The sequence below is a fragment of the Melanerpes formicivorus genome, unplaced genomic scaffold (assembly GCF_026170545.1).
Source record: "Melanerpes formicivorus ecotype bairdi unplaced genomic scaffold, bMelFor1.0.p_v2 SCAF_61, whole genome shotgun sequence".
Taxonomy (NCBI): Eukaryota; Metazoa; Chordata; class Aves; order Piciformes; family Picidae; genus Melanerpes; species Melanerpes formicivorus.
Window position 1 is genome coordinate 1,827,321 of NW_027142413.1, and position 22,171 is coordinate 1,849,491.

At 43.2% G+C, this 22,171-nt stretch overlaps 1 protein-coding gene across 2 annotated transcripts in view; it reads right to left on the reverse strand.

Moving 5' to 3' along the window:
- Nucleotides 1-22,171, reverse strand: part of TRIO (trio Rho guanine nucleotide exchange factor) — a 258,492-nt gene that overhangs the window by 186,310 nt on the left and 50,011 nt on the right. For both annotated transcript variants that reach the window (XM_068161994.1, XM_068161996.1), the window contains exon 2: nucleotides 4,911-4,985. In XM_068161994.1, the coding sequence (XP_068018095.1) occupies nucleotides 4,911-4,985 (75 nt within the window). The remainder of the gene's footprint in view (nucleotides 1-4,910; nucleotides 4,986-22,171) is intronic.

Here is a 22,171-nt window from a genome sequence, read left to right on the forward strand (position 1 = left end):
CCATCCTCTTTAACATCTTTATTGATGATCTGCATGAGGGCATTGAGTCTATCATCAGTAAATTTGCTGATGACACCAAGCTGGGGGCAGGAGTTGATCTGCTGGAGGGTTGAGAGGCTCTGCAGAGGGACCTCGACAGGCTGGACAGATGGGCAGAGTCCAACGGCATGAGATTGAACACATCCAAGTGCCAGGTTCTGCACATTGGCCACAACAACCCCATGCAGTGCTACAGGCTGGGGTCAGAGTGGCTGGAGAGCAGCCAGGCAGAGAGGGACCTGGGGGTGCTGGTTGATGGTAGGCTGAACATGAGCCTGCAGTGTGCCCAGGCAGCCAAGAGGGCCAATGGCATCCTGGCCTGCATCAGGAACAGTGTGGCCAGCAGGAGCAGGGAGGTCATTCTGCCCCTGTACACTGCACTGGTTAGGCCACACCTCGAGTACTGTGTCCAGTTCTGGGCCCCTCAGTTTAGGAAGGATGTTGACTTGCTGGAACGAGTCCAGAGAAGGGCAACAAAGTTGGTGAGGGGCTTGGAACACAGCCCTATGAGGAGAGGCTGAGGGAGCTGGGGCTGCTTAGCCTGGAGAAGAGGAGACTCAGGGGTGACCTTATTGCTCTCTACAACTACCTGAAGGGGGGTTGTAGACAGGCAGAGGTTGGTCTCTTCTCCCAGGCAGCCAGCACCAGAACAAGAGGACACAGTCTCAGGCTGTGCCAGGGGAGGTTCAGGCTGGAGGTCAGGGGAAAGTTCAACACAGAGAGAGTGACTGCCCATTGGAATGGGCTGCCCGGGGAGGTGGTGGAGTCGCCATGGCTGGAGGTGTTCAGGAGGAGACTTGATGGGGTGCTTGGTTGCATGGTTTAGTTGGTTGGGTGGTGTTGGATGATAGGTTGGATGCGATGATCTTGAAGGTCTCTTCCAACCTGGTCCATTCCATTCCATTCCATTCCATTCCATTCCATTCCATTCCATTCCATTCCATTCCATTCTCACTGTCAGCCAGTTGGTTTACCTTTCTTTAATAGTTTGAGCATTAGAACTGCATGAAAATATTTTAAGATATAGATAGAACACACAGATTTTAACAAATCCAGATGGCATCTTTAGAATCACAGAATGGGTTGGGGTGGAAGGGATCTTAACATCTTTTTCCAACCCTCCTACCATGAGGAGGGACACTTTGTACTAGATGACTTTGATGCCTCAAAGTCCCATCCACCATGGTCTTGAAAACTTCTTGGAGGGGGCATCCACAGCTTCTCTGGGTAGTCTCTTCCTGTGTCTCAATATGCTCACAATAAAGAATTCCTAGTATTTAATCTAAATCTACCCTCTTTTCGGTTTATAGCCATTACCCCTCATACCATGACTACGTTCACAGAGGATAGGGAGGTGATTTGAGACAGCCAGCATGACTTCACCAAGGACAAGTCCCACCTCCCCACAGAATCACAGAATGTCAGGGGTTGGTAGGGACCTCTAAAGATCATCCAGTCCACCCCCCACACACACAGTAGTGCTACGTAGAGCAGGTCACACAGGAATGCATTCAGGCAGGTTTTTAATGTCGCCAGAGCAGATTACTACAATGTATCTGGGCAGCCTGGTCCAGTGTTCTGTCACCCCCACAGCGAATAAGTTTTTCCTTATGTTTACGTGGAACCTCCTATGCTCCAGCTTGCACCTGCTGACCCATGTCCTGTCATTGGACATCCCTGAGAAGAGCCTGGCTCTATCCTCCTGACACTTGCCCTTCACATATTTATAAACATTAATGAAGTCACTATGCATTTTGGCAGATCAGTTCCAATCAGTCTTGCTACCCACAGCTGTTTGCTTTGCTCTGTCAGAGGATACTACTTTAAGAGATTTGTAGATTCATAGAACAGTTTGGGTTGGAAAGAACCTTAAAGATTAAGCAGTTCCAAACCCCCAGCTATAGACAGGGGCACCCTCCAATACACCAGGTTGTTCAATGGCTGATTCAACATGGCCTTGAACACCTCCAGGGAGGGAGCATCCACAACCTCCCTGGGCAACCTGTTCCAGCATCTCACCACCTTCACTGTCAAGAATTTCTTCCTAATATTTAGTCTAAATCTGCCCTCCTCAAGCCTCAGTCCATTCCCTCATGTTCTAACCCTGCAAGTCCTTCTTGGTTTTACTGTAGGCCCATTTCAAGTACTGGAAGGCCACTACAAAGTCTCCTCAGAGCCTTCTCTTCTCCAGGCTGAACAGCCCCAATTCTTGCAGCCTGTCCCCATAGGGAGGTGCTCCAGCCCTAGGATCATCTTTGCAGCCCTCCTCTGGACCTGCTCCAACAGTTTGATGTCCTTCTTATACTGGGGGCACCAGAACTGGATGCACTATTCCAGGTGGGGTGTGACAAGAGCAGAGGAGAGGGGGAGAAGCAAGTCTTTTCTCCTGCTGGTCACACTTCTTCTGATGCATCCCAGGATATGGTTGGCCATCTGGGCTGTGCACATTGCTGGCTCACATTCAGCTGACACCCCCAAGTCCTTTTCCTTGAGACTGCTCTCAAGGTACTCGTCACCCAGCCTATGCATGTGCTTTGGATTGCCCCAACCTGGGTGTGGGACCTTGCACTTGGCCTTGTTCAACTTCATCAGGTTGGTTTGTGTCCACCTCTCAAGCTTGTCCAAGTCCCTCTGGACGACATCCCTTTCCTCCAGCATGTCAGCCTCACCACACAGCTTGGTGTCATATGCAAACTTGCTGGGGGTGCATTCAATCCCAATGTCCATATTGCTGACAAAGATGTTAAACATCACTGGTCGCAGTATTGACCCCTGAGGGACCTCACTTGTCACTGCTCTCCATTCAGACACTGAGCTGTTGATTGCAGCTGAGTGTGACCATCCAGCCAATATCTTATCCAGCAAGTGGTCCACCCCTCAAGTCCACGTTTTCCCAATTTGGTGACCAGAATGTCATGGAGGACAGTGTCAAACATATTGCACAAGCCCAGGTAGATGACATCAGTTGCTCTTCCCTTTATTCACTGATGCTGTTAACTCCTCCATATACACAAGCTTGCAAGTTGTCTGCACCTCATCTGCTCTGGTTCATAATAAATTGTCTCCCCATAAGTATCTGTTCAGTTTTCATCTGGCCCACTTTATTTCACTGAATTAATGTACTTTGATAATCCCATATGCTTACAAGTTAAACTATGTACTGCACAACCTGGAAGTTCAGAGGGTTCAGATTGTTAATAAGTACCATAAAGCAAAGTAATGAGGGATTGAAATATTGTCCTTAAGTCCATTTTCACTTTTTCCCCCCTTCTGAAAACAATTTGTAAGAAGAAGAATCATGAGTTTCCATGATACCAGGGAAACTGACTCTGGGTTACATTCTTCATTGCTAGGACCTTTTAAAACAAAACAAAACAAAACAAAACAAAACACCACCTTTTCTGCTTTACACCTCTACTTCACTTAGCTGAGTGGACAGCATAAAGTCCTGTGAACTGCACACTGTAACTGGAAACATCAGCCTTCATGCACAATCAAATCTCTAAACAGTGCAATTACAGGTATCATTCTGTGTGTTTTAATATTTGCAGACTTCTGAATATGAGCCACTGCCACAATCTTTGTGTCAAATGATATAGAGGAATGAGAAAGTCACACCAAAAATGCAACTGGAAAGAATAAGCACCTCAGCCATCATTCTGAAATTATTTATCAAGCTGTAATGGGTTGGGGCAAACCCCCTCCCCACCACGGGCAGAAATAACAACTCAGACAAATGGATTGCAAAAGAATGGTGGAAAGTTTAAATGGGAAAACAAAAACAACAATGAAAGTTTTACAGAGAACCACAAGCACTGTGACAAAAGAGAGAGATCCCAGAACATACCCAAGAACATCCCATCCCCACCTGGGGGTACACCCAAACCCCCAGGGCTCTTTCCTCCCCCCCCAACCCAGCCTTGGGCCTGGGCAGGCCCAAGGGAGGCGGCTCACGCTGTTTTACCTAGGCAGCAGCGGGGGGTGAAAAAGGAAGTGAAGACCCCGCGCTGATATATTATAGGGGAGCAGGGCATTATGGGAATGAAATACCTGGTTTCCTGTGACCACCCCCACCCCGGGCTGGACCCACCCCTTGGGACCTCCCAGGTGTGGTCTGTGCAGTGGCATCCAGGCCAGCACCCAGCCTAAACCACCACACAAGTTTTGGAACACATTCTGATATTCATTCAACTAAATTCCACCTTTAAATCCTCCACTATAATTTCCTAAGTTTTATCAACCAGGTCTCAAGTAAGTGACCAACCAACTTCAAGGTGTACGCTTGAGATAACTAAGCTTGGACATATTTCACCATGGAGACATTAAGTGTGCTTCAAAACATATGTACTGAAATTTGGCCTCTGCAACAAAGATATTTCTTTAGGGCTTTAGATAGGCCAGTAAAAAAAAAAATCTCTGCAAAACACTCCAGCAGAAGATGCAGAAATAAAAGGAACAGGACTATGGTGCAGCAGGCTGTTCTAGGTTGTCCCAAATAACGCTGTTGGATAGGCTGGAAGGACGGGACACAACTGGAACCGCAGTAGTCCATTCTACATTTAAGAAAACATGTACCTTAGAAAGCGTTGGGTTGGAAGGGACCCTTAAAGGTCTTCTAGTCCAACCTCCCTGCAGTAACTAGGCACACCTTTTAACTAGATCAGCTTGTTCAGAGTCCATCAAGCCTGACTTTGGATGTCTCCAGGTCCTTCCACAATTCTGCTGCTAAGTCTGGGATATCTGTCTGGAATAGGTGCTGCTCTAGATTTCCATGAATTTCATAATAATACTGTAAAATGCATTAAAAACATCATTCTGCATGTGACTAACTCCACAGTTATTCACTCCTCAGCACAAGAAAGTAACCGTACCTGAAAGATATGCAACCTTTTCCTTTAAAATTGGCAATACTTCCATAGCCTTCATTTCATCATTTTTGCGAAACCCTGAATGAAAGGAAAAGACAAGACAATTAATCAGAAAGTCAGGCAAGCTCACCTTCTACATTTATTGAACACACTGTAAAAAATTCACCTTTGGAATATAATCTGAATGTTATGATTACAAGAAATAGGATAACCTTGCCGTAAAAGCTTGGTTACAATGAACAAAACTTTCAAAATACAGTAACAAACAAGTCAGCACTTGGACTAGCTTGACACGAATTGCATGGGCTGTTAGCAGGCCTCAGTAGAAAGCAGGAGTCTGAAGTTAGCCTGTTTCATCATTAAATAAAATGTCATTTGGATCCTCTTGCTTTTAAGCATTCCAAATCCCACTTTCACTTTTGGTTCCAGCAGAGCAGAGTAGTAGCAAGCTAGCAAGAGTAGCTATCTTCAGAACAACTACCAGTCAAAAACCCCACACCTAACACAAACAAAAACCTACCCAAAATTCCCTAGTTCGCCAAAAAACCCACACCAAAATACCCACCAAAAATTCCCAACACTATTTACATGCAGCTCTCCTTAGATCAATTCTGCAAGAAGAACCAGGAGATAAAGCTCTCAACTGCTGCCTGACAGGAACAGCATTTTGTAACAGAGAGCGCACATTTTGACATATTAATTCTACATAACCCATGGAGTTTGAAATGGGCTCCAAGGTGAGTGATTATGGTCAGTGTTGCAAATGAGGACTTCACCAGCTTGACCCTCCTATCTCCATTACATTTCTCTGGCCAGGTTCTAAACCTCTCCCTTCTTTAATAAGGGAGATCTAGGAAGCATTTTGTTTATGTCCTTATACTCCATATTCATGTGTATAGCACAACATCAGTCCCTTTCATGCTGATATTGCTTATCTCACAAAAATTGCGTAGTTTTGTACCCACACTTCAACTAATTGCCTGCATGATCCTTCTCATGGTAAGCAGAAAGCACTGACTTACTGACTTCTCTATCACCTGAAGCCCAGAAGTGCTGTTAGGTAAAAGAGCCTGCTCCAATGAAGTAGCTGTGTTCCTTAAAAGAAACAGTTTGAGCTATTTCGAAGGTTAAAATAAGCTTCTTAATTATGTATCATTTCAGGCAAATCTTAGTAGAGCACACTCTGATGTACACATGGCAGTCTCTCCCAGAATATTTTGTTCTTCCTCTGTGCAAAAGGACAACAATCCCTGTAGAGATGGCGGCATAAAGTGTCACAGGTGCCCAGCAGGAGGCCATAATTTCTCTTCCTCCTCAAAAAAAATCCAAGTATTTCATCTCCTCTGGTCTCAGGCTCTAAGCCTTAAAAAAAAACCTGTGCACTTCAGAGCTAAAAGCCTAAGGTATTATACTGGTGTCAGCAAGTAACATAAGGTTTGTAAATAAGGGCATCATACACATAAATTACATCACAGATTTTCTGTTTCAGTCAGTGGCTTTCCAGCACCTTTTGGAGACCTACAGGAAAACTAGAGAGGGACTTTTTATAAGGGCATGTGGTGACAGGACTGGGGCAATGATTTTAATCTACAGCAGGGTAGATTAAATATTAGAGAAAGATACTGAGGTGCTGGAGCAGCTTCAGTGGAGAGTGACATGACTGACGAAGGGACTAAAGGGAAAGCCTTATGAGGAGAGGCTGGGGGAGCTGGGGTTGTTTAGCCTGGAGAACACTCAGGGGGGACCTTATCACACTCTGCAACTACCTGAAGGGATGTTGTAGTAAGATGGGGGTCAGGCTCTTCTCTAGGCAATTTGTGACAAGATGAGAGGGCATGGCCTGAAGCTGCACCAGGGGAGGTTTTGGTTGGATGTTAGGAAACACTTCCTTGTCAAAAGGGAAATTAGACACTGGAATGAACTGCCCAGGGAGGTGGTGGAGCCACTGACCCTGGAGGTGTTTAAGGAAACACTGGATGTGTCACTTAGTGATATGGTCTAGACAATGTGGTGGTGTTAGGTCATAGGCTGGACTTGATCTCAGAGGTCTATTCCAGCCTCAACAATTCTGTGAACATGGTGAGACACTGGAATGGGTTGCCCAGAGAAGTTGTAGATGCCTGATCCCTGGAAGACCAGGCTGGATGAAGCTTTGAGCAATCTGGTTTAGTCAAAGGTGTCCCTACCCATGGCAGTGGGGTTGGAACTAGATGATCTTTAAGATCCCTTCAAACTCAAGCCATTCTAGGATTCTATGAATACTGAGTGAGACTTCTGCACCATTACAGAATCTAGTTACAAGCACTACCCTTCAGAACAGATGTAGGACATACCAAACTGAACACCAAGAAATAAAGGTAGCCAAATGCTTCCATGCAATGAACTATGAGAAAGGACTAAACTGAAGAACTGAGGAGAGACATGGCAGCAACACTCAAAACAAACGAAGTAGCAAAAGCAAGCTGGCTAAAATTCCAGTGACGGGTTTATTTCAGGTGGTTGGAAATTTTGTAAAGCAAAGAACTGTGAAGCAGCACATGGGATTGCCTTGGGAAGATTATGGACTACCTGTGACTGGGGATTTAAAAAAAAAAGGCATATAGACAAATGTTTGACAGCAGTGGTCCCTCCAGTTCACTCTAAGTGAAGTGTTCAGACAAGACATTGTCTCAGCACACAAAGATTGCAAACAAAAAAATAAATCCTCTTTCAGCCACTAGCTAGTCACTATTTTTCCAGGAACACCATAAAGCAAAACCACATCCATGACCTCAGGAAAACCAGTTCTTTGAGTAACTATGCTTCATGAAGGGTTTCTACACAATGCACACCATGTTGTATTTACACAGTGACTCTAGACCAACACATTTACCGAGGGACACAGCTATTCCTTTCACACTTGTGCTTAGACTCTCAGGTATCTTAAGACAGCTCCAAAGGAACCTCTTACATTACTCCTTCCTCCAGAGTACTGGCTATGTGTTATAAACCTTTCACTGAAACTGCTTTGTTCCTACAAAGTTTTCATTTAGTATGGACTCACATTTTAAACAAAACTTCTAAAAAAACTTTGGGCTTAAATAATTCATCTAAAGAGACAGCAAATACCTTTTTCCGCCTTGACATATCTGGGCTTCAGCTGGCTGCTAAGGCGTGCAGGCACATTTTCAGAGTTAAACCTTTTTTAATGTGTTTTGAACTACCTTTCATAAGCTTAATGCCAACTTAGCACACTCATCTTTAATATCAACTGCTGCAATTCCTTTTCTTTACAGTACTTTTAGAGGTAGAAAATACTTTATCCTCACCTAAAACATGTGCAGAAACTAGCATTGTACTTCACTTAGTCCAAAATTACCCACAATACTGATGTTATTGCAACTTGCTTGCTCAGATTTCTAAACCCTTAAACTACTTCACCTCAGATGATACACTGTAGCCGCACATTTTGCTTTGCCTGTGGCATGTAAGGAAAAAGAGAAGTTTAGCCTACACTTTTACTATTAAGGGGCTACTCAAGGTAAATATTCCAGCAAGTATGTTAGCACTTGGCTCATGCTTTGTATGTGGAGAGCCTTACGGCTGACTGGCTTGGATTAGCATGTTCCTACTGCTATTTTTTTTATTTTTATTCCTATTTTTATTCCAGTTCTGCAGTATCAAAGTTTAACTGAAAAGACTGTGGGGATTATAACTGACAAAAGAATGCTGGGGAGCACAGAGAGTGAATACAGTAAGAAAATATAATTGTTAGCTCCAACAGAGCAAAAATAACACACACGCACAAACAAAACAAACCAGCAACAGACAAAAAATCAACCCCACAACCAGTAATATATGCAGGTCTTAAGAGCTTGGGGTGGGTCCTCCGCCTCTTTTTAAAAGTCTCTACACCACAAAACATCGCTGATTACGAGGATCTCATTTTTAGAAAGCATACATTAAAAGGCATTTACCGCACCCGAACGCAATGCCGTAAATACATGCACCACTCTCTCCCTACACAGCTCTGCGCCTTCCGCACTAGCCGGCGCATCGCAGCTTCCTGCAGCTGACGTCATCCTTACCCGGCCGGCCGCGGAGCCGCTGCAGTGTCCGCAGCCGCCCGGGTCCGCCCGCAGCCCGACACCCGCCCGCAGCCCGACGCCCGCCCGCAGCCCGGGGCCCGCCCGCAGCCCGGGGCCCGCCCGCAGCCCGACACCCGCCTGTCCGCAGCCACGGTCGGCGTGGCGAGCATATGGGAAGCGCCGGCCCTAGCCGGGCGGGCACAGAACCCAAAAGGGCTCCTGCGGCACACGCTTCTCTTCTAAAAGCGCAAGTACGGCGCACACTGATGCTGTGCTCCTTTCACTATCCAGTTCACCTAATACGGCATTTTTATTTTAAAAACGTGTGTTTAAGTAATAGGTCCTACGCTAGCATCTTTTAAAGATGGTTTTAGTCTTAAAAACACCCTTGATATTTTCAGTAACCATTAAAGCAATACAGGTTCTTTTTTTTCAGTAGGTAGTATATGCTCTTCTCATCAGAGGCACTTTTCCCTATCTCCCAGACAAGATGGAAGACTCTCAAATTATGCTAATTCATATTCAACTTTAGTGAACAAAGTAACACACAACTAAGTAGTCCATTACAATTTAAGAGACTCCCCACTCCATGAAGCTTTCAGAATTGCACAATCCCCCTAGTTACAGCAATACAGCCTTCTATGAAAACAGCCTGCTATGACAGGGCACTTGTATCACACAGCTAAAGATCTTTATAAAACACACAAACAAGAAAGTGAGTCACCTGGGCCTTTTAATACAGCTGTGTATATAGGGAAATTTAAGAAGTCTTTTCCACAAACACACTGCTTCCTCTTTGACCCCTTAACTGGAGAGACAGAAAACACCACCAGTCAGCCAAATTTCACAAAACTAAGTTATCTGTACTAGTTCTTTTTCTCATGCTGCATGAAGCTATGATATTTTTCTGCACTATATTGTCCAAGATGCATGAAAATGCATTATTCTCCACCCCCTCTCACTTGGACTGTAAGCTTTCTCAAACCCCATGGCAAAGAGCTGGCCACAAAGCTGCATGTCCATGTGCCCAGGAGACTGAAGAATAACCCAGGGTAAAAAAACCACATTCTGCCTGAAAAATCACAGTGCTTCTGTAACTCTGCCGCTTCCCCCTGTATGGTAGTTCATATATCCAAGAGAAGCGCTGTACTAGTCCAAGAGAAGCGCTGTACTAGTCCAAGACTGAGGCATCCTTTCACTGCAATGATCAGTAACAAGTCAGCCACAAATAAAGGGAGCAGAAAAATTTGCCTTGAACACTTCTTTTAACAATTTGATTACAGAACTGCCATACAAAATAAGACTGAAAATAGCTTCTCCAAAGATGCATTGCTGCCCCACGAAATGAGAAGTCTTGGTAACTCTGAAGGCATCTTCAGTGATATGCATTGTTCAGTTATGGCAAAAAACAAATTACAGAAACAGAAATTAAGACAGCAAGGCTAAGGACAGCATCTCTTTGCTGAGAGGCTGACAAAGCACTCATCCATTGCCATCCTACAGAACCAACTCTGAACTTTTCTAAAATGTGACTAGGGAAAAAAAAGGGGAGCAGGGGAATGCTCCCATCCGGACATCTTGTGCCTTTCAGAACACAACTGCTCTTCACTTTTCAACATAAACCCAGGACTTTTTCACAGGTGCAACAAAAGAAGCCAGACTTAATGCAGAATACATCAATGCTATAGGCTTTTTTTTTTTAATGTCAGTAGAATTACTCCATATGTCATGTTGTCAACAGCAAAGCTACCCGGCTGCTCCCTCCAGCACCAGCCTTCTAATCCTCATCTCTACTTTGACAGAAATTCCATTCTGAAACACAGAAACCTCTTTCGGTGAGCACTTTCCATCACAGTACTCTCTTCATTTCATGGGACCTGCTCTGGTAAGCTTCTGCTCAAAAATCTACACTTGATGATAAACTGTGATAGCAGCACTCAGAACTGCTCCATTAATGTCACAGTTCAGGTAATCAAGGTGGTCGGTAATAATTGGACCAGTTTGGTTTAGTCATAAGTAGAAAAAAAAATTTGCTACAAGATGAAAGAGGAAACAACTTCCATGGCTAAAGACAGCACTTCAGGCCAAACTGCAATTCCCTGCACCGAGGTAAGGCAAAAGGAACTGTAAACCATACAACACAACTCCTGGCATCCACTGTCTCCTTTGTATTAACTTTCACCTTAAAACAGAAAAATCACACAACTGTAATCTTTAACATTACCTTTTTTCACAGCATGAATGATATAAACTACATGACTTTGAAATTTGAATTATTCCTCCCTTTAAAGCCATCCTAGCTATATTGCAAGAGAATTTGCTTTCTAGTAATCAAGTTAAAAGGCTAAAAAAACCCAACGAACCAAACCAAACCAACCACCCACCAAGAACGAATAAAGAAACTCCAGTGTAATAAAATAATGAATTGTTAGTCTGACTGTTTCATTATTTGCTCTTTTCCTCCCCAATACCACAAGATGATGACTGTCATTGGCTGAATTAAATCTGCTGCTGTTAATTGAAAACCATCCTACCCTCACACCAGCTTCAAAATGTAAGTCCTGGGAAGAGCATGGGGCTTGAGATTCAGGTTGTAACATGAGAGGCTTCCTGTTCCAGGTTGCTGCTTTTGGGTTGCAGGTTTGGGGTGTTGGTCTTTTTCTGCTGGGGTGGTGTGGGTTCAGGGGGGTTTGGGTTAGCTCACTGCCTTCTGCTGTCGCTTTCTGCATTTTGCTGTACTTTTTTCTGCACATAGGCCACATTAATTGCATATTGTGTTATCTCATTTATATTAAACTCTTTTTATCTCAGCCCAAAAGTTGGGGGGCAGGGTGGTGGTGGTGGTGTGTGTGTGGAGGGAGGCAGGCTGTGTTACACCAGCACGGCATTGTTTTTAAATCCTACAAATCTGTAAGTCTGTTCAACTTTGCTTACCATTTCACATGTGATGAACTTTAGCTGTAATTTATACAGTACCTCTCATATTTTTCAAGTGTCCAAAAGCAGAAAGAGAACAAAGCATGTTTCTGTTACATTGTGCAATGAAGAATTTTTTTTCAAATAGGATAATGGACAAATTTCTAAAGATGGTATTCCTCCACAGAAAAATAACTTTAAACAAGATATAAGGAGAGTCACAAACAGCCATTTGTGAAGCCTTTTATATCCTTACTCTGAAGTTATTATATAGATCAAGTCAGCTGAATCATTTAATTCTTTCCCTCAATCAGCTTTGGGAAAAAAAAAGATTGCTGAACTCTGCAAATTCTTAGGTTTACAACTGAAATCAAACTGAGGTAAAGGTAAGAAAGAAAACTGAACTGTCATAAAGCAGGAAAAAGGCAAAAAGCAGTACAGTTGGAGAATAAACCTCAAAAGGTTGGCAAAAGGAAGAAAAAAGTACATGCATGGGATTACTTACAGCTTTTTTTGATTTTAACACGAGTATTTTAAGTGGCAAATTCAGTGTTATGGTAGGCCTAACTCTAAATGCATACTTCTGCAAGCAAGTAAAGGACTCTCAGAGCAATCGGTGTTGTCAATTCGCTAACTGCACTGTTACCAAGTTCCCATCATAGACATTGCCTATGTTCATTGCAGCTCAGCAATCTCACACCATCTTTCATGTTGCAACCAAGAAAGAGAATTCAAGGAAATTATGGAAAAGACTGCAATTCTTTTTTTTCTCTCTGAAACTTTGTGACCTTGCAGATGACCAATTTCAAAAGGTTTAATGACAATTAATCTCCGGAACACTAACTTTTAAGTCTGCCTGCAAGCATCTTTATGGCTTCACATCTTTCTTGTCAGGAGCAGATGAGGCCCTACGAGGAGTTTTATTAAAAAACCCAGATGACTGGGCAACATTAGTAACCTCAGCATTCATCATTTATTCATTCACCACTTCTTGGTCCAGATTCTAAAGCCTCCAGGTGACTCCAAAAAGGATGTATCTTAGAGGTATACAGCCAGAGGGTTTCAATGCTGTTCCAGCAGCCACAATCAGCCTAAGTATTTGCTGTAGCTACTAACTATTAACATTAAAAACTCAGTCCTGAATGTAAAGCAATTTCAGGAGTATGACCTGAGCTGACTCCCTTCAGCTATGATCAAAATTGGCTCATCATAAAACATTACACCTTTATTCACTTTAATCACAACACCTCACAGAAATGTCCCTCCTCTTCCTGTTGTGTATGGGGTTGGGCTTTCTTTTGGTGGTGGTGTTTGTTTGTTTGGGGTTTTTTTGCTTGGTTGGGGTTTGGGTTTGGTTTGATTTTTTTTTTGGTTGCTGTTGTGTTTTTGGGGAGGTGGTAGGTTGGTTGTTTGGGTTGGGGGTGGTGGTGTTGTTCTTTGGTTTCTTTTGGGTTTCTTTTATCCTATGCACTCTTGGTATGTGCTTCAGGGAATTGCACCACATCAGCACAGAATTGGCATGCAGTGCTACTCATAGTAACCATGACCTCACAGATGTGACAGCTTATAAATTGTCCTGAAGTAAGAAAATGAAATTCAGCAGAAGATTACTACCTCTTTAAGCCATTTTCAGGTTCTGACATTTTTGCTAAGTGTAAAGAGGTTCAGGCTGACAATTTTTACCACCAGTGTGGTTTGTCCTGCTACCAGGATGCACCTCTCAAAACTATAAATTGAATGGGGGAGGAGGTAAATGTCATGCAGAGGGATATAGGAACAAGAAAAGGCTACTAGTATAGTCAACAACAAACACTCAAGCAAGATCAAATACACTTAGTGATGATCCTTCTCTTGGGAGCTTACAAACTCATCTATTCCTCAATTAAGAAAAAGCAATTACCATGAAACCAGCTACCTCATGTATGTGCTGCACAACTTGAAGATCTGCCTTCAGAATGTAAGTTGAAGAACCCCTAAATTACTGTTACAACCCTGCTATTTAATTTCAGTTGGGTAACAGGAACCTTACAGTTATTAATATTTTGTAATTCCAACCGGAATTACCCTTTGATCCTAGGAAATATTGAGAGCCAGAAATACAAATGCCTATTTTTCAATGGAAACCTAAGATGAGATGATCAAAATCTGACCATTTTCTACCCTCTGAAGTGAACTGTATTCTTAAGACCACCTATTCATTCAGGATGCCCAATCTGTTCCTGCTGTCCTACTGATATTGTTGGGAACTCAATTGTTTGGTTGGAAACCGTTAATCCATTTCTAAGTGCTGCAATACTCCCAATTCACTGCCCTGCTGAGGCTGCAAATGTTTTTGTAGTAGTGTACAAATACAACAGTAGTACACTACTCCCACTGCAGTCAGATACTTTCTCTGTCAATTGTTGCCACAAAACACTCTTGGCTTTAACAGTCTACATTATCAGGGCTATCAGGAAGGAATCTAGCCTCCTGTAAAAGATATGTTTAACATGCAGTTGTTTTAACAAAACGGTCTGTAAGTAATTCTACTTACTCTGTTTAAAACACAGCCCAAGTGAAAAGCAGTAGCTTCTAAATCCTGTATAGCAACAACTGGAACATAACATTTTAGATCATGTCCAAAACATCATCTGGAGAAAGCTCTTTCTATAATGAGCTACAGCAAGAGCATTAAAAATAAGCAAATTAAAACAGACTGAAAATTGTCCTGCACTGTTTTATCCTGAGTAACAACAGGAAGGACTATTTTCGCCAGCCCTGAAATCAATCAAAAATAAAGCAAACAAAACAAACCACACACACACACAAAAGAAAAACCAAGCCCAAAACCAAACCTAGACCAACCACAAACCCAAACCACACTTCATAGTCTTCAGAAATGTCTTTTTATAACACGTATTATTGCTTTTGGGCTTCCTACCATCCACATACTCTATGATAAGGCATTTACTGGGTTTTTTTCCCTTCATTTTCTACACTTCCTTTTTTTAAGACATACTCATTTTCACAACATTTTTTCATCACCTCATGGAGATTCACATACAAAACTTAGAACAGGCTACATTCATACTTGCAGACATTTTTAGTTTAATTCCTTCACTGAATACTCCTTCATCTCCTCAGATATTTTTTTTTAACGTGACATCCATTATTTGTTATGTGGCAAAACTAACAGTTTCCAGCAAGGTATAAGACAAGTAACTCAATTTGTGCATGGACTTCATTCCATCAAATTCCCATTTGATTAGTTTGCAGGTGTAAGAACCTTGAGCTCTGAGAGCGCAGTGACACAGGAAATGTAGGAGGAATCTGAGTTTTTCTGCTACATTACAGTGCACATACAAAAGATCAACAGGAGAACAAAAGGGAAGACACTTTTCATTCTGCATCACAGTAACAGTCAAGTTCATACTGATTCAAACAGAGGAGAAAAAAAATAATCATCTGCAGCTTGATTTATACAGCCCTTAGCTTCAGATATGAGTCTATCAGAGGCATTTAGAGGGGGGCAGCTCTGCTTTTCGATCTTTTTACTCAGCTGATTTTTTTTTTAAATTACCGATTAACATAGGCTATTTTTTAGAATGAAGCCATTCTTTAAAAAAAAAAAATATTGAAATAGTGACCAGGAGTCCGCAGGGCAATCAAACCTCGGATATTTCACTTTTAATATGCGAATGGTTGCTAACAGCAACCCGTTTCCCTCCCTCTAAAAGGGAGAACAAGATTAACATAAAATACCAGGAGAGATGTCTAATACCTGTCCCGCTTGCTTAAGGACTGCGCTAGCCATTACAGCTTCTATTACTCTGAGCTGCTGAGCCGGTATTCCGGACACGCAGGCCGCATTAATTAAGACAGGTTTAAGACAATAGAAGGCAGAGGCAGCGAGGAAGCCCTGATTGGCAGAAGCGCGGCAGCGGCGGGCGGGGCAGCGGCGCGGCACGGTCCGGGCCGCAGGCAGCGGGTGACGGCACGCTCCATGTGACTGCCGCGCCCCCAGCAGCACGCATTACATCACCGGCTTTGTGCAGGAGGAGGGCTGCTGCCGCGCCACATGCCCGGATCCAGGCCACAGACCTCACGGAGGCAGAAACAGGAGCTATCTGGTCGCGCAAACCTTCCTCTCCGCCCCCTACAAAAATCCTCTGTGCCTGATTCCTCTGCCAAATTTGTCAGAAAAAGACCCTTACCACGTTTCCCTAGAATCAACAGAAAGCATTCTGCAGGTTGTAACGACCACAAAAGGAAGGTTTCATTCTTCATTGATCGGATTTGTTCTAGCAGATTATTTCCCTCAGACGACAAAGGCAAGCAGCATGAATCTCATTAGAGCTACATTTAACGCAGCTACAGAAGCACACAAATTTAATCTAAATCAAGGCTGCGTTCTCCACAAACTGCACTTAGCTCCTATGTTATGATAATGAGAACCGTTACCGTAATGAGAACAAGATTAACATCTTGCTTTCACTCCGTTGCTGTAAATGGACACCCATTACTATCAATGCAGCACATGCACTTTCACAGCTCTCCTGTGCGGGTTCTGAAACTCAGCATTCAAAACCAGGAAGGAATTTTTCACCAGCTCACACCTACCCTCAGGTTATAGAATCATTAAGGTTGGAAAAGACATTTAACATCAAGTCCAACCATAACCCAACTACCATAACCACTAAACTGTATCCTGAAGTGCCACATCTATGAGCTTCTTGAACGCCTCCAGGGATGGTGACTCCACCACCTCCCTGGGCGGCCTATTCTAATGTGTCACCACTCTTTCAGTAAAGGTTTTCCCAACATCCAATCTAAAGCTGGGAGAAGAAACCAGCACTGGCCTCACTACAACCTCCTTTCATCTAGTTCTAGAGAGCAGTAACATCTTCCCTTAGCCTTCTCTTCTCCAGACTAAGCAGCCCCAGTTCCCTCAGCCACTCCTCATATGACATTCCCTCCCAACCGCTCATCAGCCTTGTTGCCTCTCTCTGGACACCCTCCATGACCTCAATGTCTTTCTTACACTGTGACACCCAGACTTATATATAATACTCAAGATGTGGCCTCACCAGTGTTGGGTACAGGGGCACAATCACTTCCCTATTCCTGCTGGACATACTGTTCTTGACACAGGCCAGGATGCCCTTAACCTGGGCACGCTGTTGGCTCATATTCAGACCACCATCCACTAGCACCCCTAGATCCTTTCCCACCAGGCTACTTTCCAGCCACTCTTCCCCAAGCTTCTAGTGTTGTTTGGGGTTGTTGTGACATGAAAAGGACTTGGAAGTTTCACTTTCTATGTAGAGGCTCTGTAGCAATTCCTTCTTCCTATTATTGTGACCTAAGAGTTCAATTTTTTTTGAACTTCAAAAAGCAAATCTTTAGTGGAAGTATAGTGATCTTGCTCTGAATTATGAGCTATTTCAAACCTTGGTTTTGCCAAAAAAAAAAAAAAAGGAAAGGAAATCACAAACTTGACCATCACATTTAATTGGAAGTCTTTGTCATCAAACAGATTTTCAAACACCAATATCCTTAGTGTGGAGCAGTATGCTTTAAATTGGAATGATGAACAAAAAATACAATAATAATTTCAGTAATTGATCTGAGATAAAAGTTGAAATGTCTGAAAGGCATTAAAGAATGACACTTCAACAAATCTGGATGTAATAATAGTCATTTGAAGAGTTATTTTAATGGCAATCAATTACTCAGAGGTCAAAAGCAGGGCTTTTGTAAAGATGGCATTATCTCACATCTGCCAGTGGCAGGCGGCTTTGGAGGCAGCTTAAGTTTCTGGTAGTGATTCTTTCTGAATAGCATTTTAGACTCATTGAAGGTACTTTATCATACACCCAAACAAACTTCAACTTTGTTCATTTTTATTCTTAACTTTTTAAATAAAATTTCTTAGGGACAAAATTATCAAGAAGGCAAGTAGAGATGCTCTGTTATGGTACTGTGAGTTGGATCCTCAGAGTCACCAGGAGTATCAATAGTGTGTCAGAATATGCCCTCATTAGTTCAAAATGTTACTTTTTACAAGTTTCAAGTAAATCATGTTTGTGTTTCCCAGATGTTGAGAGGGCAGTACAATTTTTAGTTTTGGAATGAGGGCAGTTTTGTTGCTGCTAACAGTATTGGCATTCTGACAGAAATATATCCTGCTAGCTTGCTTGCAGCTCCCTTGTAGGGTTGTCAGCCATTGAGTTTGCGTTTGGTGCTTAGTTACTGAATTCAGAACTGAGCTGGCATTGTAAGTGTACTGTCCTAAGATAACTGGGATACATTTGTATACAATCAAGTCATATATGGTAATGGTCTACACCTTTCCCTTGATCCTTGAGGGAACTATACTCAGAGCAGCTGCTGGAGAAAAGGGTCTCCAGACATCTCAAGCTGATGTATGCATAGTTCAAGTTCTCTTATGTACCAGGAGGACTAGCCCACTTCAAAAGTTACATGGTGTGCAAATCAAATGGACAGTGGATAAAACACTCCATCTGATTTTATTATTCTTGTAGTCAAGTACTACCAGTGAACTTGACCTATCATTAGCATGAGCAAGGTTGATGCAGTGGTAGTGGGGATAAAGTGTAACAGGAAAATCATTTGCATAAATGACTTATTAAGAATGTTCTTGTATAACAAATGTACTAGGCAATTCTGGTCATATATACTTGTGCTTAGTTAGGCAAGCATGAAAAGAGGCTGTTGTGATGTAAAAGCTATCATAACTTTTGGGGAAGTCTTTTACAGAGAGGTTGCAGTCCAATATTCTGATTGGATGCCCTGTAACAGTGTTTGACTCAATGCCCTTTTCCCTGTGCTGAGTCCAGAATACCTTCATTATTTGTCTGTACGCTTTCTAATACCCAAATGACTTGCTGCTGAAAAAGAACATGCTACTGCTTCATGTTGAAGCATTCCATAGCTGCCAAGCTAAAAAGACTCAGGAAACCTCTGAAATTACTTAATTGCTCAGGGTTTTGTGTTTTTCTTTTTAAATAACAGTAGATATGAGGGTTTGGCAGCTTGATTGGTATGTCAGGGCATCTCAAAATCAAATAAGGTTGCCACATGGCTTACCTACAACAGAAGTGACTCTACACCAAAAAAAGCACTTTAGTAAAGAATGCTTCTTATTTAGTATGTAAAATTAAAAATATTTGCCACACTAAATAATATATCAATTGTTGCTGTGCTGTACTGCTGCCATAAATTTGGTTTAATCTAATGAGATGGTGTAAGATTTAAAGGGGGAGGGGAGATAACAAAGATGAAAACTGCTTAAGAGAAAACTAATTTCACATTTCTTACTGTTCTACTCTACAGAAGCTAATGCTTCTAGTGAAAATTGCTAGGTCATTTTGAAGTGCACTGGTTAGGCCACACTTTGCATATTGTGTGCAGTCCTGGGCCCCTCAATTCAAGAAAGATCTTGAGATGCTTGAACATGTCCAGAGAAGGGCAACAAAGCTGGTGAAGTCTGAAACCCAAATCCTATGAGGAGCAGCTGAGGGAGCTGCGGTTGTTTAGCCTGTAGAAGAGGAAGCTCAGGGGAGACCTTATTGCTCTCTACAACTACCTGAAGTGGGGGTTGTAGCCAGATGGGAGTTGGTCTCTTCTCCCAGGCAACCTGTGACAGAACAAGAAGACACAGTCTCAAGCTGCACCAGGGGAGGTTTAATCTGGACGTTAGGAAGAAATTCTTCGCAGAGAGTAATTTGCCATTGGAACAGGCTGTCCAGGGAGGTGGAGGAGTCACTGTCCCTGGAGGTGTTCAGAAAAAGACTGGATCAGGCACTTAGTGCCATGGTTTGTACGGGTGAGGCCACACCTCAAGTATTGTGTTCATTTCTGGGCCCCTCACTGTAGGAAGGACATCGAGGTTCTGGAGCATGTCCAGAGAATGGTAATGAGGCTTGTGAAAGGCCTGGAGCACATGACCCATGAGGAGTGTCTGAGGCAGCTAGGGTTGTTCAGTCTGGAGAACAGGAGGCTGAGGAGACACCTTATTCTCCCTAAAGCTACCTGAAGGGAGGTTGGAGCAAGGAGGGGGGCAGCCTCTTCTCCTTGATGACAAGTGACAGGACTAACAGGACAGTTAATGACCTGCACCTGAAGTGCAACCACATTTGGATCCATAGATTTGATGTTAAATCTTTGAGCATGGAATACTGAGAGCTCCTAAGTATTTGTTAGACTGGACTTTCTGTGTTGGCAAGTAGTAGGCAGTGGCAAATCGCAGTAAAATTTAAATAGCCTTTGTCCACTTTAGTGTCTTGGTTTAATGCATGTCTGTTCTCACAAGCAAGCTCCCTCCACACAGGTAGGCAAATTAACACAGAAAGCCCTGGACTGAGATAAAGATTGTTTATTGGAACAATACAATGAACAATTACCTTAGCCTATTTTTCAGAAAGACTGCAAAAGCAGAAGCAGCAGAAGCCAGAAATAAAATAATCCCCCATTCCCAAGACATAGAGCCAGCCCAGAAACCAGAAGCAGCCACCAGAAACAGGAAGCCTCTCATGACACAATCTGACCTTCAAACCCCACAATACTCTGCTCCAGCCAGCACTTTCATTTTGAAGCTGGCATGACATCAGCATGGTTTTGAATACTCATCCACACATTCAATTATCTAAACCCATGACATTCTCCACCCCTTATTCCATACCATCTATGTCATGCCCAGCAGCAATTAACATCATCTAACATACATCACATTGTCACATTTTCACTCAAAATGAAATAGCAGAGCAGACTGCTTACTGCAGATGTTCTGGAGCTCCAGTCTGTTCCATTACAGTCTGGATCAGTCTATGATCAGTCCAAATGGTGGGGCTGTGTCTCCATGCCTGGGGAAGCTGATTCCAGTGAGTCTTTCCACCCCCCCAAGTAAAAGCAAACTGCAGCCTGCATTCCAGCGCTCAGCTTCCCACACATCCAGCTGTTGAGATCCCAGTGTTACACCAGAAATCTAGATGGGTTCCACCACCTTGAGTTTGATGGCCTCAGAGTATAGTGTGCACATGTATCTACTGAAGCTTTATACTCTTGTGAGTTTGATCCACACAATCCAATAAACCAAACTGTCCCTCTGCTACACCTAGCTGGAGGCAGGGCCCTGCTAATTCTGATTAGAATCACTTGCATTTTTAAGAATGCTTTGGAAGTCCCTTCAAGAGGATCTGAAGCAGTATCAATTCTTCTGCTCTTTTGGGGAGATTTGTCACTGGAAACTGGTGCATCATTCTTCCAGGAAGGGTTTCCTTGTAATTCACAGGCTCACACAGCTAGCATCGAAGTGGGTTTTCTGTCCCACTTTCTCATATCCTTCCCATGCTCACCTAAGTAAAACCACTGTGTAGGCAGCAGTGTGTACCTCCCAGAGTATCTCTCTTGGACAGGGAAGCATCTGCTCCTGATAGCTGAAACACAGGACATGTTCTTTTTGAGTTGATGAACCTCCTAGAACAGCTCCTCCACAGCTGAAACAGAGGCTGCCCATACATAAGAAGAAAGACTTCCCTCGTGTTGCTGGGGCATGCTAATAATTTCATCCACTGTTTGTCCTTGGCCATCTTTTATGGCTTGAGGATATTATTCCCAGTGAGCCAGCATGTGACAGTGGTACTCTTTGTAGCAACCTGCTCCACATGGCTGCTGTGCATACAACTTCATCTGGGTCTGTAGGCTAAGAATTGTCATTTGTGTTTTTATAGCACATTTCTGGCGCAGCTAGTTCCCTCAAGTATGGGATGCCTTTCTCCATGGTGATCCACCTTCCCAAATGACCCATCATACCTTCTTTGAAGGGGTACCTATCCGTCACACCTTATCCAAGTCACCTCCAGAGGTTAAGGTTTTTGTATTGGTTTTCCAATGACCTTGTCAATGCCCCCTCTCCTAGACAGGGATCCCAACTGCTTGGCTTCCCTGCCTTCTAATTCAGAACCACTGGCTTCATTATCCCAGCATCAAAGCAGCCAGGTGAAAATGGGCTCACCTGGATGGTGGCCACAGTCCTTTTGTACATCCCATAGCCTGTCCAGGGAAAAAGATTGAGTAATTATCTGTATTTCTTCCTCTTGTTCCTGTGATGACCCTGGCTCATCTTGTCCTTTGCAAGATGAACTGCTTTCCTTGTATATTTCCTTTTCTGTATAGAGGTGACTGATTCTGGCACAGGCTGGTTCTCTGGTGCAGCTGCCATGCCTGCTGGTCAGTTAGTAGGCTCAGAGACCTCCTCTTGCTCCTCAGAGTGGTGAACAG